General features: G+C 38.1%; 2 protein-coding genes across 12 annotated transcripts in view; one reads left to right on the forward strand and one right to left on the reverse strand.

Moving 5' to 3' along the window:
• VEZT (vezatin, adherens junctions transmembrane protein) overlaps window positions 1–7,564 on the reverse strand; it is a 57,878-nt gene extending 50,314 nt beyond the window's left edge. For all 11 annotated transcript variants that reach the window (XM_006914601.3, XM_025048657.1, XM_006914600.3 and 8 more), the window contains exon 1: window positions 7,430–7,564. In XM_006914601.3, coding sequence (XP_006914663.1) covers window positions 7,430–7,465 — 36 coding nt within the window. In that variant the 5' untranslated portion in view covers window positions 7,466–7,564. The remainder of the gene's footprint in view (window positions 1–7,429) is intronic.
• A 202-nt stretch (window positions 7,565–7,766) lies between these two features.
• Window positions 7,767–15,619, forward strand: part of FGD6 (FYVE, RhoGEF and PH domain containing 6) — a 98,896-nt gene continuing 91,043 nt past the window's right edge. The window contains 2 exon segments of the mRNA XM_006914602.3: window positions 7,767–8,041; window positions 13,349–15,619. The exon segment at window positions 13,349–15,619 is cut by the window's right edge and continues 15 nt beyond it. Coding sequence (XP_006914664.1) covers window positions 8,026–8,041; window positions 13,349–15,619 — 2,287 coding nt within the window. The 5' untranslated portion in view covers window positions 7,767–8,025.

Raw genomic sequence — 15,619 nt, forward strand, 5'->3', positions numbered from 1 at the left:
GCGCTACTAAACAAAGCTGTGGATGCAGAATGTTTCTAAAGCAGTCTTCCAACATGTATTCTCCAGCTTCCTGGTAATGCAGAGGCAGCTGTGGTAGAGACAGTGGCTAGATTCTGAGTTCCAGTACCACTGTACCAGCTTTGTAGGTTATTGAGAGGCAGATGTTGTGATGGCTCCTGATTCTTGGATTGTAGCTGTAATCATGATCATGTGTTCTTCACTTAATGAGTGTTAACAGCTTGATAGAACTTGATCCTCTAGACCTCCCAACAATATTCTAACCACTAATTCCCTGTATTAAATTTTTTCCTGTTTATAGCAGATAGAGGGGTTTCTGTTTTCTGCACTAAGATCTATGGCTGATATAGTACTTGTTATCTAGTAGGTCTGACTTAGCAAAAACTGAAATATGTTGCACTGGCTTACCAGATAAGTGGTAGATGGCAAGGTAAACGTATTGCAAACTAAAAGGCTGATGATCCACTATAGCCAAATGGATAAAACTATTGCCATTGTATTGCAATACCTTGGAAAACACGCCCGATAAACTTTTGGCTTTGAAAAAGAAAGCTCTGCCTGTGGCTGGAGATTGAAGTTGACTGAAAGCGGTGTTTGGGGGTAGGGGGCGGGGAGAAAGATAGGATTCTCATGGCTGGAAATGTCGAAAGGCAGAAAATAAGAAGGTGGCTTCTAGCTTTTCCCAAGTCCCTTTCCAAAATAATGGGAACCAGCTGAGCTGTTAAGATCTGATTAAGGGAGATGCCTCTTCACCCAAGCCTCTTATTGCAGATGGTCAGGGCTATTGCCATTAAGTTGAATGAGAGGGAGAAAAGATCCAAAACAGAACCAATAAGTAATCTACAGATTTCAGATTTAAGAACTATGTCTAAATGGGCTCTTTGTGATGGTTACTTGTATATGAAACTGCCTAGAAGCAGACTCACTACATTTCAAGGAACTACACTGCCAAAGAAACCAAAATCCTACAAAAACCTGTAATCATTCGGCCTCTATCTAAAGTGCTCTTAGGCCCAGACCCGCACTGGCAGGAATTGGACTGTGAAAAGTGTGTAACCAAGAAGGATATACTTTAACATCCATTTCATTCAAGGTTCTGAAGCACTAAGAGATAAAGAATAGTCCTCAGCAAAACCAGAGGCCATGGATGAAAATGGACCAGAGTTAATCCTAGAAAACAGAACAGGGGCAGCAAAATAGTTAACCAAGGAAGTTATCTTGCAGGAAGACTTTGCAAGAAATAGATGGATGGCATACTTAAAAGGAGTAACTGAAAGAGTTTAATGTAATGAAATAACCATTTATTTTCAATGCTGTAAGCTGGGCTGAGGCAACCAACAGGGGTAGTGGAAGGCCCAAGGACTAGCAACAGCGAGACGTTATTACCAAAGGCTTAAAGGCCAAGGGAAAGAAGCAGTGTCACCGAAGCTAAAGAAGTCCCCCAACAAGAGTTGTGGTTTTAGGTACAGGAACACAATCACCACCGAATGGTAGCCTGGCAGGGAGACAACGAGGAGGATAAATACCTCTCCAGTACACTCTCTTCTAACCTCTCGCTATAGACTGAATATTTGTGCTCTCCCACAATTCATGTTGAAACCTAATCTCCAATGTGACGGTATTTGAAGGTGGAGCCTATGAGAGGTGACAAGGTCATGTGTTTGGAGCCTGCAAGAACGGAATCAGTCCCTTTAAAAGAGATCCCAGAGAGCTCCCTTACCCTATGCTGATGTGAAGACACAGGGAAAAGACAACCTTCTATAGACCAGGAAGCAGGTCCTCACCAGAATGACCATACTGGCACCCTAACCTTAGATTTTCCAGCCTCTAGAACTGTGACAAATAAATTCTTGTTTATAAGCCACCCAATGTATGATATGTTTGTTATAGCAGCCTGAACAGACTTAGAAACCTTGGATTTGCAGGTCCTTCTCACTGGGTGAAAACAAATGGTATCCACAGGACAACGGAATATAGGTGATGCATTCCATAATGACTAGGGTGGAATTATGGGTCTAGAGGGGCATATGGGAGAAAAATCATCACTAACAATAACATTGATCCTTTACCCAAACACCTGGATATTAAATAAATCATGGGCTAAAGAAGAAATTAAAATGGAAATTACAAAACCGTGACACAAACTCCATTTTAAAACTCATGATATAGCCAATGCAGTACTAACAGGAAAATTTATAACCTTCCACATTATTTTCAGTACTTAAGTCTTTAGCTCAGGAAGCTGGGGGGGAGGGACATTAAAATAAACACATATAAAGCAGAAGAAAGGAAATTATAGAAAGTAGAAAAGTAGAAATTTAAAAATTAAAAAAATTTTAAGCATAAACACATTCAAGTGAACTGATCAAACACAACCAGTAACTAGTTATTTGAAAAATCTATCTGGTAAGTCAATATTGTGTCAAATCCATGTAACATAAACAGAGAGGGCATAAATAAACATAGTAAGATCTAATTAGTGCTATGAAACTAAAAACTGAGGAACTACTAAGAGTACACCAATAATTTTGAAAATGTGGGTAAAAAGCAATTTTCTGAAAAAATTTAATAGCTAACATTTACTGAATGCTTACAATGTTCCAGGCACTCATCTAAGTACTTCCCTTATATTAAATCGTTTAATATTCACAACTGCTCTAAGAGATAGGTACTGCTATTCCTATTTAATATTGAGAAAACTGAAATACAGAGAAGTTAAATAAATTGCTCAAAGTTACATTAACTAATAAATAGTGGAACTGAGGATTCCCTATGTTGTCCAGCTCCAGAGTCTACTTTAACTATACTACATTGCCTTTCAGAATTAAAAAAGAAAAACTATCAAAATATCTCCCAAAATAGAAAACTGAAACTGAGCGATAACCATAAAAGGAATGGAATTGGTGGACCAGCATCCATTCCCCTTATCTCCAGCAATGGCCTAGATAGTTTAAGGACCAATTTAGCTATACCTTCGAGAAACAGGTCATTCCTAAAGAGTAGCAGAATATACCACTCCCAAATATGCCACTTTGGCATATTACTTTGAGCTGTAGGTACTTGAAAAACAGAAAATTCAGAGAGAGGCTTTCACTGAACTTCCCTTATTGCCTTAAGATAGATCTTCCAAAAGGAACTGTCACAAAATACCCTCTCCGGAGTTTCATCAACCAGGGAAGATTGACTGTTATCACAGGAAAGGAGGCCAGAAATCTACCCACCCAGACAAACTTTGTCACAGACTATCACATGTCCCATGTATTCCTCCAAGGGTCCATTCATTCATATTTCCTTAAAATAACGTATTCTCCTCTAAGAGGCTTATAGCTCCCTCACCCCCAATTGAGATAGTATTTAATTTTGAATTCTAAGCCACCTTGGGGAGTTAGAATTTTCCCCTGAGTATTGAAGAAAGATTTATTTGCTGGACCAAACTTTAGCCAGGCTCCAGAACCTTCTTCTCTTAAGCCCATCTGTGTACTTTCTTGCACAGATTAATAAGAATCTTGCTAGATCGTTTTGGCAAGTCTCCCATCCTCCACAACTGATCACCCTCAATATGGGGTTCCTCATCTTCTACTAACCCCCAGATGATGTCTAACCACTCTGGCCTGTCTTCAGCAAGAATCTCTTAATAGTGTCTTTCAATGAACAAAAGCTCTTACCTTTATTATAATTCGATTAAACCTTTTTCTTTTATGCTTAGGGCTTAAAAGAGGTCTAAGGGCATACAGATATTTTCTCTAAAAGCTTTGTTTTACCTTTTGCATTTAGATCTACCATTCATCTGGAACCGATTTTTGTATGGTACCAAATAAAGGTCAATAAATTTCTTTCTCCCACATGGCTGTCCATTTAACCTGGCATTTACTGAACAGACCTTCCATTCCCCATTGAACTACAATGTTGCCTTTGTCATAAAACAGGATATCTTGTATATGTGCCTCTGCTTCTAGATACTCTCTTTTCCATTGTCAATTAGACCATTCTTGTGACAATACTACATTATTTTAATTACCATAACTTTATAATAGGTCTTAGTTAAAAACCCTGAAGCTTTATTTTCCTTCAAGATTGCTTTGGCTATTTCTGGTCAATTGTATTTCTGAATGAATTTTAGAATCAGCCCGTCAATTTCAGTTTTGTTTTGTTTTGTTTTTTTAAAAAAAAACCTACTAAGATTTTGATTGGGATTGCTTTGAATCTATAGATTAATTTGGGGAGACCTGACATCTTTGCAATAAATCTTCCGATACATGAGCATTTTTATTGCTTGCCTTCTAAATGAGTCAGATAGCTTCCCATCCCTTTCCTGAAATAAGATATTTGAGGTACAGTGTATCCAGCAAAGTGTATCATATATATCAAAGTGTATCATATGTAAGAGCTTCTTCAAATCAGTAAGAAAAACAGATAACCCAATAGAAAAATATGCAAAAAAACTTTGAATTGGCTTCACAAAAGTGGACATATGGGTTCATAATCACATAAAGACTCATTTTTTTTTTTTTTTTTTTTATCAGAGAACTGCAAATTAAAGCCAAGAGGAGATATACACCCATCGGAATGATAAAAAGAAAGACTGAAATTAGCAAATGTTGTTGAGGATATAGAGGACCTGGAGACTGCTGGTAGTAGTATAAATTGGTACAATATTTGGAATAACATTTGGCAATATCTACAAAAGGAAAACATATGCATTTCCTATGACTCAGCAATTCCACTTCTAAGTATGTATCCAACAGAAATGTGTTCAACAAACACATATACTAAAAAGTTCACAGTAGCACTACTCACAATAGTCGCAAATTGAAAACTACCCAAAGACCATCACCAGTGGAATGAATTTTAAAAACTGTCATATAATCACATGGAATACTATGGAGAAATAAAAATATTGTCACATGACAATATGGATGAATCTAACAAACAAAACCAGAAAGAAAAAAAAAAAAGCCAGACAAAAAAGAGCATATACAAATGGAATTGCAGTGTCTACACTATAAAAATAGATAAAGCTAATGTAAGTTAGTTATTATAACTCTGAATAGTGGTTATCCTTGGGGTGGAGAGAAGTGACTGAAGGAAAGAAAGAGAGCTGGTGTGCTGGTGATGTTCAATTTCTTGATCTGAGTGCTTGCTACAGGGGTGTGTTCACATGTGAAAATTCATCAATCTGCACATTTATGATTTATGCACTTTTCTCATGAATATTATGTTGCAATAAAAATTAATGCATATGACACAAGGGCAAATGAATCAAATAGCAAGCTGGAAAAAATTTTCTGCAGGTAACATGAAGAAATCATGCAAGACAATTTTTAAGAAGTTAACATCCAATAGAGAAATGGGTAAAAAATAAAAAAAGAAATGCTCAAGCAAGAAAAGTGGCTCCAATAAATGCACAAAATGTAAATTAGAACAATGGAATGCTATTTTTTCCTAGCAAGTTAGCGAAGATTAAAGGAAACTAATGAAACTAATAAGGCTGTTGCTGAGGATCTGGTGAAACTAATACACTTATTCCTAATGAAAACATGAATTGGTATAATCTTTCTACGTAAGTCTTAAAAAAATGTTCGTCCTTTCACCCACTAATTTCCCTTCTAGAAATTATTCTAAGGAAAATTCAGAGTTGCAATTAAAGATGGATTTATGTCAGTGTTGATTACAATAGTATCTCGAAACAATATAATTATCCAATAATGGTAAAATGGTTATGTTATGATACATACACATGATGGGATATTCACTAATTAATAATGTTTTCAAAGAGTAATGAATAGGAAGAGACTCATGATAAATTTAGGTGAAAAACATACGAAATTCTATGCGGTATATCTTTTGTGTTAAAAAAAATCCCATACTTAAAGGTTTATTTGCATAGAAAAATCTGGAAAAACACATACTCTAATGTTAATAGTGGCCATCTTTGGATGCTAGGATAATGGGTAATTTTAATTTTGTGGCTCATTTTCTACAGTTAAGTGTTCTTAGAGTATTTATTACTATTATGTTTAGAAATCTAAAAAATATGGTTAAAAAAATAACATCTGCCCAGATTTCCTTACTCTAGAAATCTAAGCAACCTAGATTTTTGTCTCTCCTTTTGCTCCCACTCTCAATTTGTAACTGTTTTTTCGATTTTACCTGAGAAGTATTTGTGCAAGCCATTACAATATTCCATGACTCCCTCTCTCATTTCCAAAATTCAGGCGCTTGTCTTCCCTAGTGAGCTCCTCGCATCCAGACTTCTCATTTTGGAAAAACAGCCCCTATCTTCCACCACTTCTACACTCTAGCCACATCAAACCACTTTATATAGTGACCCTCCCACACTCAAGCCCCTGAAAAATCCACACCAGGTATTTTTACTCCTCCCAACCTTGGCATACTCTATTCTCTTTGTAATGCATTTTCTTCCTTCTGTCTTCCTAATCCGCTTCATAGTTCAAGATTCACCTCCAATATCATTTACTGGGCGTAGCTTCTCGGAGGCTAACAAAAACAAACAGCGGTTTCCAAATCAATCCTCCAACGACAGTTTGAACATATTTCAACATTTACCATTCTGTGTTGTTTAATGCCTAGCTCTCCCATTGTACGGAATGGGCCATATCTTTTTTAAAAAATCTTAAAATATAGTTGGATGCGTGAATGTAAAACAACATATACTCAAGACACCTATATAGGGGTGGTGAGTTTTCACCTGTGTCTGATAGATAAATGGCAACAAAAACACTCGCCCTCCCCCCTTTTTTTTCCATTCAAGATGGCAGAGAACGTCTTAAAATAGTCCCACACAAAAGCACTCACGCCTTGAGTCGAAGAACTGGCTACACTTAGCGCAAGAGCAAAGGACAAAAGAATTGAACCTAGATGCTGAGATGCCCTGGCCCCTACCACTCACAGTAGTCCCCCCCATCCCGCACATATTTTAAACCTTGTTAGAAAACTGGCACCTGCTGCCTTCATTCCGAAGGCCACGCCTCGATCAGGAACAGGGACCTAAGCACTGGGACCTAATGATCCAAAAAATCAAGGACGAAAAAGGAAGGCTAAGTTGTATTGATGAGTATCCAAAACGCACTGGGTCCCGCCCCAGCCAGGAGCAGTCCCCTGAGAAGCATCGGTCCCCGGGGAAGGAACGGCAGGGCTCTCATCCACTGCCCTGACTGGGAATTCTGGGCCCGCTGGAGGCGGTGTCTGCCGCGGAGAGGGCGTCTCGGGCTACACCTGTCAGGCTGCAGCCAACACTAGGCCTAGAAATCGCCGAGATTCCGTAACCGAGGCTGGCAGGAACGTCACCAGATCCTTCGCCCCGGGATCGGCCCTTCGCCTTGCCTCCTCGCCTTCCCCCTCGTCTCTCTTAAACAAAGGCAATCCACACCCACCGCCATTTTCTCCTTACCTCAAAAACCACCTCTTCGTCAAACTCCGGTGTCATCCTTCTCCGCCATGCCACCCGCCTCAGCACGATGGGAAATGAGGGCGGGGGAACCGGCAGCACCCAGGCTCCGGCTTCTGCAGGTCTCCTGGGTCCAGAAAACTGCAATTCCCAGCATGCCTTGCAGCTCACGCCCCCTTTTCAGACCCACTTATTGGAGCAGAGGATGCGCCTGTGGGAGGGATGGGCGGGAGCGAAATGAAGCTCGAGCCCTCTGATTGGAGGAGGCTGTGGCTTTTGTCCGCCTTTTATGGCTGCGACTGGCAGGGGGCGCCTGGAGCACAGCTTTTTTTGGAGCTCGAGACGGGCACGCGCCGGCGGAGCCGCAGTGAGCACGGCTCGCGCCCGCCGCCTGCGGCTCGCGCCTGGCAACGCCGTGGGGTCCCTGGAGCCCGCCGCATCCTTTGTGCAGCGCTCAGATTGCGCCGGGGGGGGGCCACCGGACGGAATGTGGGCGCTGCGGCGACTTTTCTTTTCTGCCCAAACTCTTGAAACAATGGACTGTAAGGGAAGCACGGATTGAGGGAAGCGACCAGGGAAGCGAGCTGCGTGGGGGAATCATGACTTCTGCCGCCGGTAAGTGACGGCGCTCGCGCTGCCGCCGGAAAGTTGGTAGCGAGCGCAGCTAGTCTCGGGCTCCGGAGCAACTTTCTCCTCTGGGGTGGGTTAGCGGTGTTTCCTCTACCTTTCCCGAGAATTGTGGCAAGTGCGGAGCAGACGGCGTTTGCTGCTGCATTTTCGTGTCCCTTCCTGCCAAAAGAGGCTGTTTGGAAATCGTCTATCTATTGGGACCTGCCTTTAAAAGGAGACCTGTGTTGGGGGCTCTTTGCACCAGGTGAAATTCGAAATATAAAGAGTACGTTTGTCTCTCCTAAAATTTGAGCGACTTTGCCTTTGCATGTGAAAATAGTTTAGATTCCCATGTTAAGAAATCTGTTATTCTAGGAAAGGGCAGTGTTCCCGGAGTGTTTAACTCGGCGACTGTGCTGAGTCGCCTTCAATCTAGTATCGACTGGAAACTCTGACCCTTAATTGCTTAATAGATAAAGAGATTTAAACATTGTTACTCCTATCCTGGTGGTTTTCTCTGTTACCTGAGAAGTAGAGAGTAGTAGCATTGCCGATGGCAGTTTTTTGCTCATCTTCACCTAATATTTTATGGATTTTTTTTCTATTTCTACCTGGTTAGTGTAAACAAAGCCGTATTTTCCGCCTGCCTCTCATAGTCCTTTCCTTTCATCCAAATGACAAAGTCTGTGTTTACCTTTGTGTGGATTTTGAGCAATTCTGGACGTTGTGTTTCTAAACATTTTTAAGGAACAGTTCTTATTTTTTAAAATAAATACTATAAAGTGGTGTTAAATTCACTTTATAAGAACATAAGTTAATTTTTAAACCACAGTTTAATGTGTTAAGTATTAAGATTTTTTCTTTGTTTTGTCCGCATCGAAAGAAACTGCCATTAGAAATTTTATAGTAAAATAGTGTAAAGTTATCTCTCAAAGTTGCTTCTAGAATCAGCACTTAAGTATCAGATTAAATTTTCTTTGCTTTACTTGGCATTTGTTTTAAATTTCTGCAACTTGAAACTGTCAAACAGCACTCTAAATGTTCTGATTTGTACTATTTCTAAAGCCTAGATATATTGGAGTGTTGCATTGCTAGGTGTAATCAGATTACAGCTAACTAGAGAAGAAGTTAGCCAATAGGAATAAGAAAGCTAGGAATGAAATATTCCTGAAAAAAAAAATGTGGATCTTTCCTTTTTGATGTTATATTTATGTATAGGAGATGTTATCATACGACTGTTGAAGTTATGTTATTTATAAACTCTTTTCCTTACCAAAAGGAAGGTTTCTACTTACCCGAAGTGAATTAATTTCATTCTAAATGTCTGTACTTCACCTTTGTTCAAGTTTTCTTTATTGCCGAACTAGTCTTATTTAAGTTTAAAGTGGTTGGAAATTTTTAAATCCTTCCAGCCAATTTTAGCTCTCTCTTCTCTTGGAGTGTCAAACACATTTAAAATATTCATACCTTATATGTATCAGTTTTCGATTCCAGTCCTAACAGTTTATAATGAACAGATACAGAAGCATTTAATTTGACATTTAAATATGTAAACCTGATCTAGGGCTCAGTCTGGAAATTTATGATTCTTTTATTTGAATTACTCTAGAATAATGCAAGCTATTTTTATATTTTATCAACTTTATGATTAAAGAAATCCACAGACATTTTTGTGGTGTTTTAAGAGGGACACTTCCTGTGTTTAGCTGAGTTAGTTGGTTTTTAGCATGGCTTGCTGAGAAGCATTAACTATGTATTTTGTTCACCCATTTGTTAAGATTTATTTTAATTCTTTCTCATGTCTAAATAGAGAATATGTATGACAACTGGGTTTTATTTCATCCTATTCTCATAAAATTATGTTTTCATTATTCTTGCAAGCTGTTTAAGCTCTTTGGGACAATAATCAAATTCATTAAAACTTTAGGAAAATTATTTGCAATTGGGGGAGGGGATGTTTATATGGAATCTAATCTGTGGTATTTGGAATGGCTGTCTTAAATTAAGGAAATAAGAGCAATGTTGTGGAACATCTAAGTTATATGTATGCTGCAGAAGAGCTTGCTTTGTTTTGCTACATCTGTAAAAGAGTTGGCTCATAGTAGAGATTTTAGAATTATTCTAATCAATATTTTTAATAGGAGAGATAACTATAGGTATATATTTTCTCTTTTTGAACTTGTAAGGGTTACTGTCTCAATGCTTGTGCTTTGCTTGTCCAATAGCTAAGAAATTGTGCAGGTGAACCACAGCCATCTGTGTGTAACAGATGACAGTATATTTGTAATAGTAAAATGATTCTGGTTCTTTACTTTCTTACCTTATTTTTCCTTGGAACCAAACAGCTGTGTAAACAAAAGATTTGCTGCTTTGCTCTAAAAAGCTTTGGGTCTGACTGTTGATACAGTATTAAGATCCAAAGGTGTTGGATTCGTTTCCAAACACCATGTACTTATTTCAAGAGTTTGACATTGGAGCAGGCCATAATATAATGGCTTATTATTTTTCGAGTTCTGTTTCTTTCAAAATAAAGCCACGAAAAAATAATGATAATAATAATGAACGATTTCAGATATTGCTCTACCAATGACTTAGTCAAACACCTGTTCCTACTAATAAGGACTTACTCAGTAATCCTGTTGAAGTTGATTCCCGCTAACTTTTCAAAATATTATTCTGCATTAAAATGGACATTGATTTTTTAAAAAAGAAATTTCCGTTACTGAGACATTATTAAATGGTATTTGTTATGTGACAGCTCTTACTATTCCCAGGGCCCTATTTTCACCATTGAGGACATTGCAGTGAAGCTTGCCTTCTTGAGCTAGAGACAAAATTATACCGAAAATAAATCATACAGGGCAAAGGGGCTAGAGAATATAAGGATTCTCCTGAAACAAGTATCTCAGTTATAATCTCAGACTCATACAGGCATTAAGAGTTCTGTTCAGCTCTCTCATTCACAAGTAAGGAAACTGAGGTAGCCACATCTGCACAAGGCACACAATTACCTTAGCCAGCTCTCCAAATTAGTTATTGGCTTCCTCCAGTACATGGTTAACTAGCAATGGTGAATCAGAGTTCACTATTTATTTACTTAATTCAGTGAGTATGCGCTGAGTGCATTAGGTACATAATACTGGGAATCAACCACAGCTCATATGTAGTTAATTGAATTTCTAGTACACTAAAGAGAATAGGGATTTATGTCTGTAGGAAGCAGACTTATGTACAAAACACATTTAAAGAGTAAAATTAGGACCAGAGATTAAAAAACAATTTAAAAAGCAAAAATTGATTGATTAAATGACCTGGAAACTTCTGACAAAACGGCAAGAACCAGAAAGTAAAAGATTAATTTGATGAGCTAGGTTCTTTTTGCTTTTTTTGGTTGTAGTAAAATATACCTGACACATTTATTATCTTTACCATTTTTAAGTTTACAGTTCAGTAGCATTAAGTACATTCACTTTGCTGTGCAGTCAATCTCTGTAACTCTTTTCAACTTGTAAAATGGATTTTTTTAAGTTCCTTAAAAAAATTCCTGAGGGAAGATGCTTTAAGAATGGTTACAGAAATGAAATCAACATGACAGTCTGTCAGTTTCCATTATCTTTAGTAAGATGGGAGGTTGGGAAGAGGCCTAGGGCATTCATATTTTTTTGTAAGACTTAATAGATCATTTATTATACCAAGCTTTATCATTAGGCTTTTAAGTGTTTTACATTTTTTTTTTCCTGCCTAAAGCAAAGCAAAACTAATAACATGCTTATTGGATAGATAACTGAAATGGTAAAGCTTTGGGAATTTGTTATTTTGAAAATATTTCATTATCTTCTTTATTACAACATGCTGAGTGACAAGGCATCTCTTATGTGATCTTGATTAAACACATATTAGGGATTTGGGACATTCTTCCTTGTTTAGTAAAAGGAAGTAGAGCACCCTACTCTTTCTTTTTTTTTTTAACTCAGTTCCATGTAATATCTTCCCCAGTGTTGTGACTAATTTCCTTTGTAGAAAAGAAATTAATCACCAAATGAAGTATCAAAGCCTCTGTGTATTCTAGTAATTATCCAGTACATATTTTGAAAGGTTTATTTTTATTTTTTCAGTAAATTAAGTTTTTATTAAGCATTAGATCCTGTTGGAGGAACAAACATAATTTTTTCATTTAAAGTTTTTTATTTTTATTTATTTTTTTAACGCCTATAGCACCTGGTCTTCCTAGGTGGTCTCCAAGATACATTTTATCTCACGTCTTCTTGGGGAAGTACGACTGGGTGATAGTGACAGTATAAGTGGAAAAACTTAAAAGAACTTTAAAAAACTCTGATGTTCAGGCTCTGTATGTATCTTTTCATTTTATAGGTCTTTCGTGTGAAGCTTTTTTAAGGTTTCTAGGAGCAAGTCTGTACAAGTCTAGCAGGTATCGTAGGTACTCATTAAGTACTTTTTATATAATGTCGAGGAAGAATTGCTACACTAGAAGTTGTCATCTTTTAAATGCACTAGAATGGTGGTGATTAATGAAGGGTACACAGCATAATCCCAGTGGAACCTAAAAGAAATACAGATGTCCAGGCTCTATCTCCAGAAACTGATTGATTAGACCTGGGCTAGAGCCTAGACATGTGACATTTTTGAAAATGAAGTTCCATGAAGGATTACAATGAAAATTCCCAATTGACAACACTTGCACAGAGAAATATCAACTTTATTATGAGCCTCCACTAATACAGAAAAATTACTTTTTAGTTTTAAGTTTGGGAAGTTTCTGATTTCTATATTTCTTTAAGATTGTTTTGGGAGTTTAGTAATCTAGATTATAGATAACAGGCACTTATATAACTTTACTGTATATTATCGAGGTAGAAGAATACTGCTTTCATATGAAAGCTTAAAGAGTTGTGTTCTACATGTAACTTAGACAACTTCAACTCTCAGTACTTAGTAAAGGAAATGAAGTACTTAGTAAATGAAATGAATGGCAGAAGTACTTTCTCCTGCTATTCAGGCCCCAAGCAGAAACCAATTATTTATTTCATTTAATGTTGTCTGCAGATATGGTAATCTGTTCCAAAGTTAGAAGAAAAATTGTATTGGATTTATTAAGGAATGTACAATATACCCAAAGTTACATAAATGGCAATTTAAGAAATTTTCAAGACTAATATTGACTGTATACAATGTAACACAATTAAAAATAGTAAAATGAAAGTTCACCATGTTGTCAAAATTAAAAGTTATCTAATTTAGTCATTTATCGTCTTTGGTTTTTTTCTCATCAAATTATTATTATTTTCTTTCTAGAGATTAAGAAGCCACCGGTGGCCCCCAAGCCAAAGTTAGTGGTGGCAAATAATAAGCCAGCTCCACCTCCTGTTGCACCCAAACCCGATATTGTGATTTCTAGTGTTCCACAGTCAACAAAGAAAACCAAACCAGCAATAGCTCCAAAACCGAAAGTTCCAAAGGGCTCACCTGTTTGTGAAATCGGGCAGTCACCATCAAGGAAAATCATCGTGAACCTGGAAGAGCATAAACAGGAATTACCTGAAAGTGCCAACAACTCTTCTTGCAAAAACGTAGGGCGTCAGAGCAGTGATTATATTTTACCAATATGTTCCTGCAGTTCTGAGTGTATCCATAAGCTTGGGACTAGAGAGAATCTCTGTGTAAAGCATCTTGTCTTAGAGCCCTTAGAAACGCCTGAAAATTTAGAAAATAGCAAAAGCGATGCATCCTCTCCGGCTATAAAAACAAGGAGTAAATGTGATTCTAATGGTGAAACGGTTAAGAGCCACAGTGGAGTTGTTTTAAAGGCAAGCATCCTAGAAGAGAAGCTTAAAGATGTTTTAACAAAACGAACGTCACCTTTTATTTCCCCACAAAAACACAGATCCACAGACAACCCAGAAATGAATGATTGCTGTAATTCCAACAGACAATTCAGAATTGAATTTGCAGACTTGTCACCTTCCCTGTCCAGCTTTGAAAAAGTTCCTGATCACCATTGCCACCTACAACTTCCTCGTAATGAATTTCAAAATTTTGAAACTGGTCAGGACAGCAGTGAAAAAAACAGTATTTGCTTTCATTCATCTGAACAAGAAGCTCTAGCAAATGGTAAAAGAAGTCCTTTTTTATCTTCAGATGGAGTTAGTAAGAAATCAGAAGTCAAAGACCATGGTCTCTTAGAAATTCATTTAGTACCATATACCCCCAAATTTCCAACTCCGAAACCCAGGAAGGCACGCACTGCTCGCCTGCTACGCCAAAAGCACGTGGATGCTCCTAGTGAAAGGACTGAAGGACCAGAGAATTTAGAGAGTAACTCTTCTTGTCTTTCTGAAGATAGTTTGAGAAATAATAAAATCAGTGTCGTTTATCAAGATGTTTTGTATAACCAGGAACAGGTGGGCAAAGTGAAGCCAGGCAATCAAAGTGAATTCAATGTGGACTGCAGCAGTGACAGAAAAAACTTAGCTGATTCACAGAAAGCCATGTGTCATGAAACATCTTCTTCTGAAAAAGTAACACCTCCTTTAAATACAGACTGTAATTTGAGTTCTGACAGCAAAATAGTAGATGGTTCTAGTATGTTCCCTGCTGTAGACAAAGAGGCTAATTTTGCAAGATGCAGTACTCTATCTATGAGCCTGCCTAAGCAGGTGAAATTAACTTGCAACAAATACTCGCCTGACCTGGGAGTGTCTGCCTCTCAAACACAAAAAGAATCTACAATAACAGATGAAAGTTCTTCAAAAATTGTCCCCAAAAAACCTCAAAGACACAGCTTGCCTGCTGCAGGAGTACTTAAAAAGGCTGCCTCAGAGGAGCTTGTGGAGAAAAGTTCTTATCCCTCAAATGAAGAAAAAAATTCAGAGAAAGATCCAGAAAGAAACCACCTTCGACAATTGTGTGCCCAAAACCATGGTATGTCGTCTTCCTTTGATATGCCTAAACGGACTTCAGAAAAGCCAGTGTGGAAATTACCTCATCCTATCTTACCCTTTTCAGGGAACCCAGAATCCTTGAAGTCTGTCACCATATCCTCAAGTAGTGAGTCTTCCACTGTCCTGACCAAGCCTAGAGCAAAATCACTATCTGCCATGGACATGGAAAGGTGCACTAAGCCTTGCAAAGACTCTCAAAAGAAAAACTCTTTAAAGAAGTTGCTCAACATGAAGCTGTCCATCTGTTTCATGAAGAATGACTTTCAGAAATTATGGTCGAAGAGTAGCCAGCTTGGAGACACAACTGTAGGCAGCCCCTCAGGTGCGAGGCGAAAAGGGATTGAAAATGATTGGCATGGTTTGTTGGTAGATGAAGAGAAGAGAAATAAACCCATCAAAGCCTATTCTGCAGATAACTACAGTCTGGAATCCCAAAAGAAGAGGAAGAAGTCTCGGGGCCAGACCAGTGCAATGAGTGGACCAAGAGCTGAGTCTTTGGATGACCAGCTGCTCTACAGGGAGGCAACATCTCCGTTGCCTTGCAAATCTGTTACAAGTGGCTGTGCACCGGAGTATGAACATATACGGCATTATGAGGAAATACCAGAGTATGAGAACCTGGCAT

Source organism: Pteropus alecto, unplaced genomic scaffold, assembly GCF_000325575.1.
Source record: "Pteropus alecto unplaced genomic scaffold, ASM32557v1 scaffold94, whole genome shotgun sequence".
Lineage (NCBI taxonomy): Eukaryota > Metazoa > Chordata > Mammalia > Chiroptera > Pteropodidae > Pteropus > Pteropus alecto.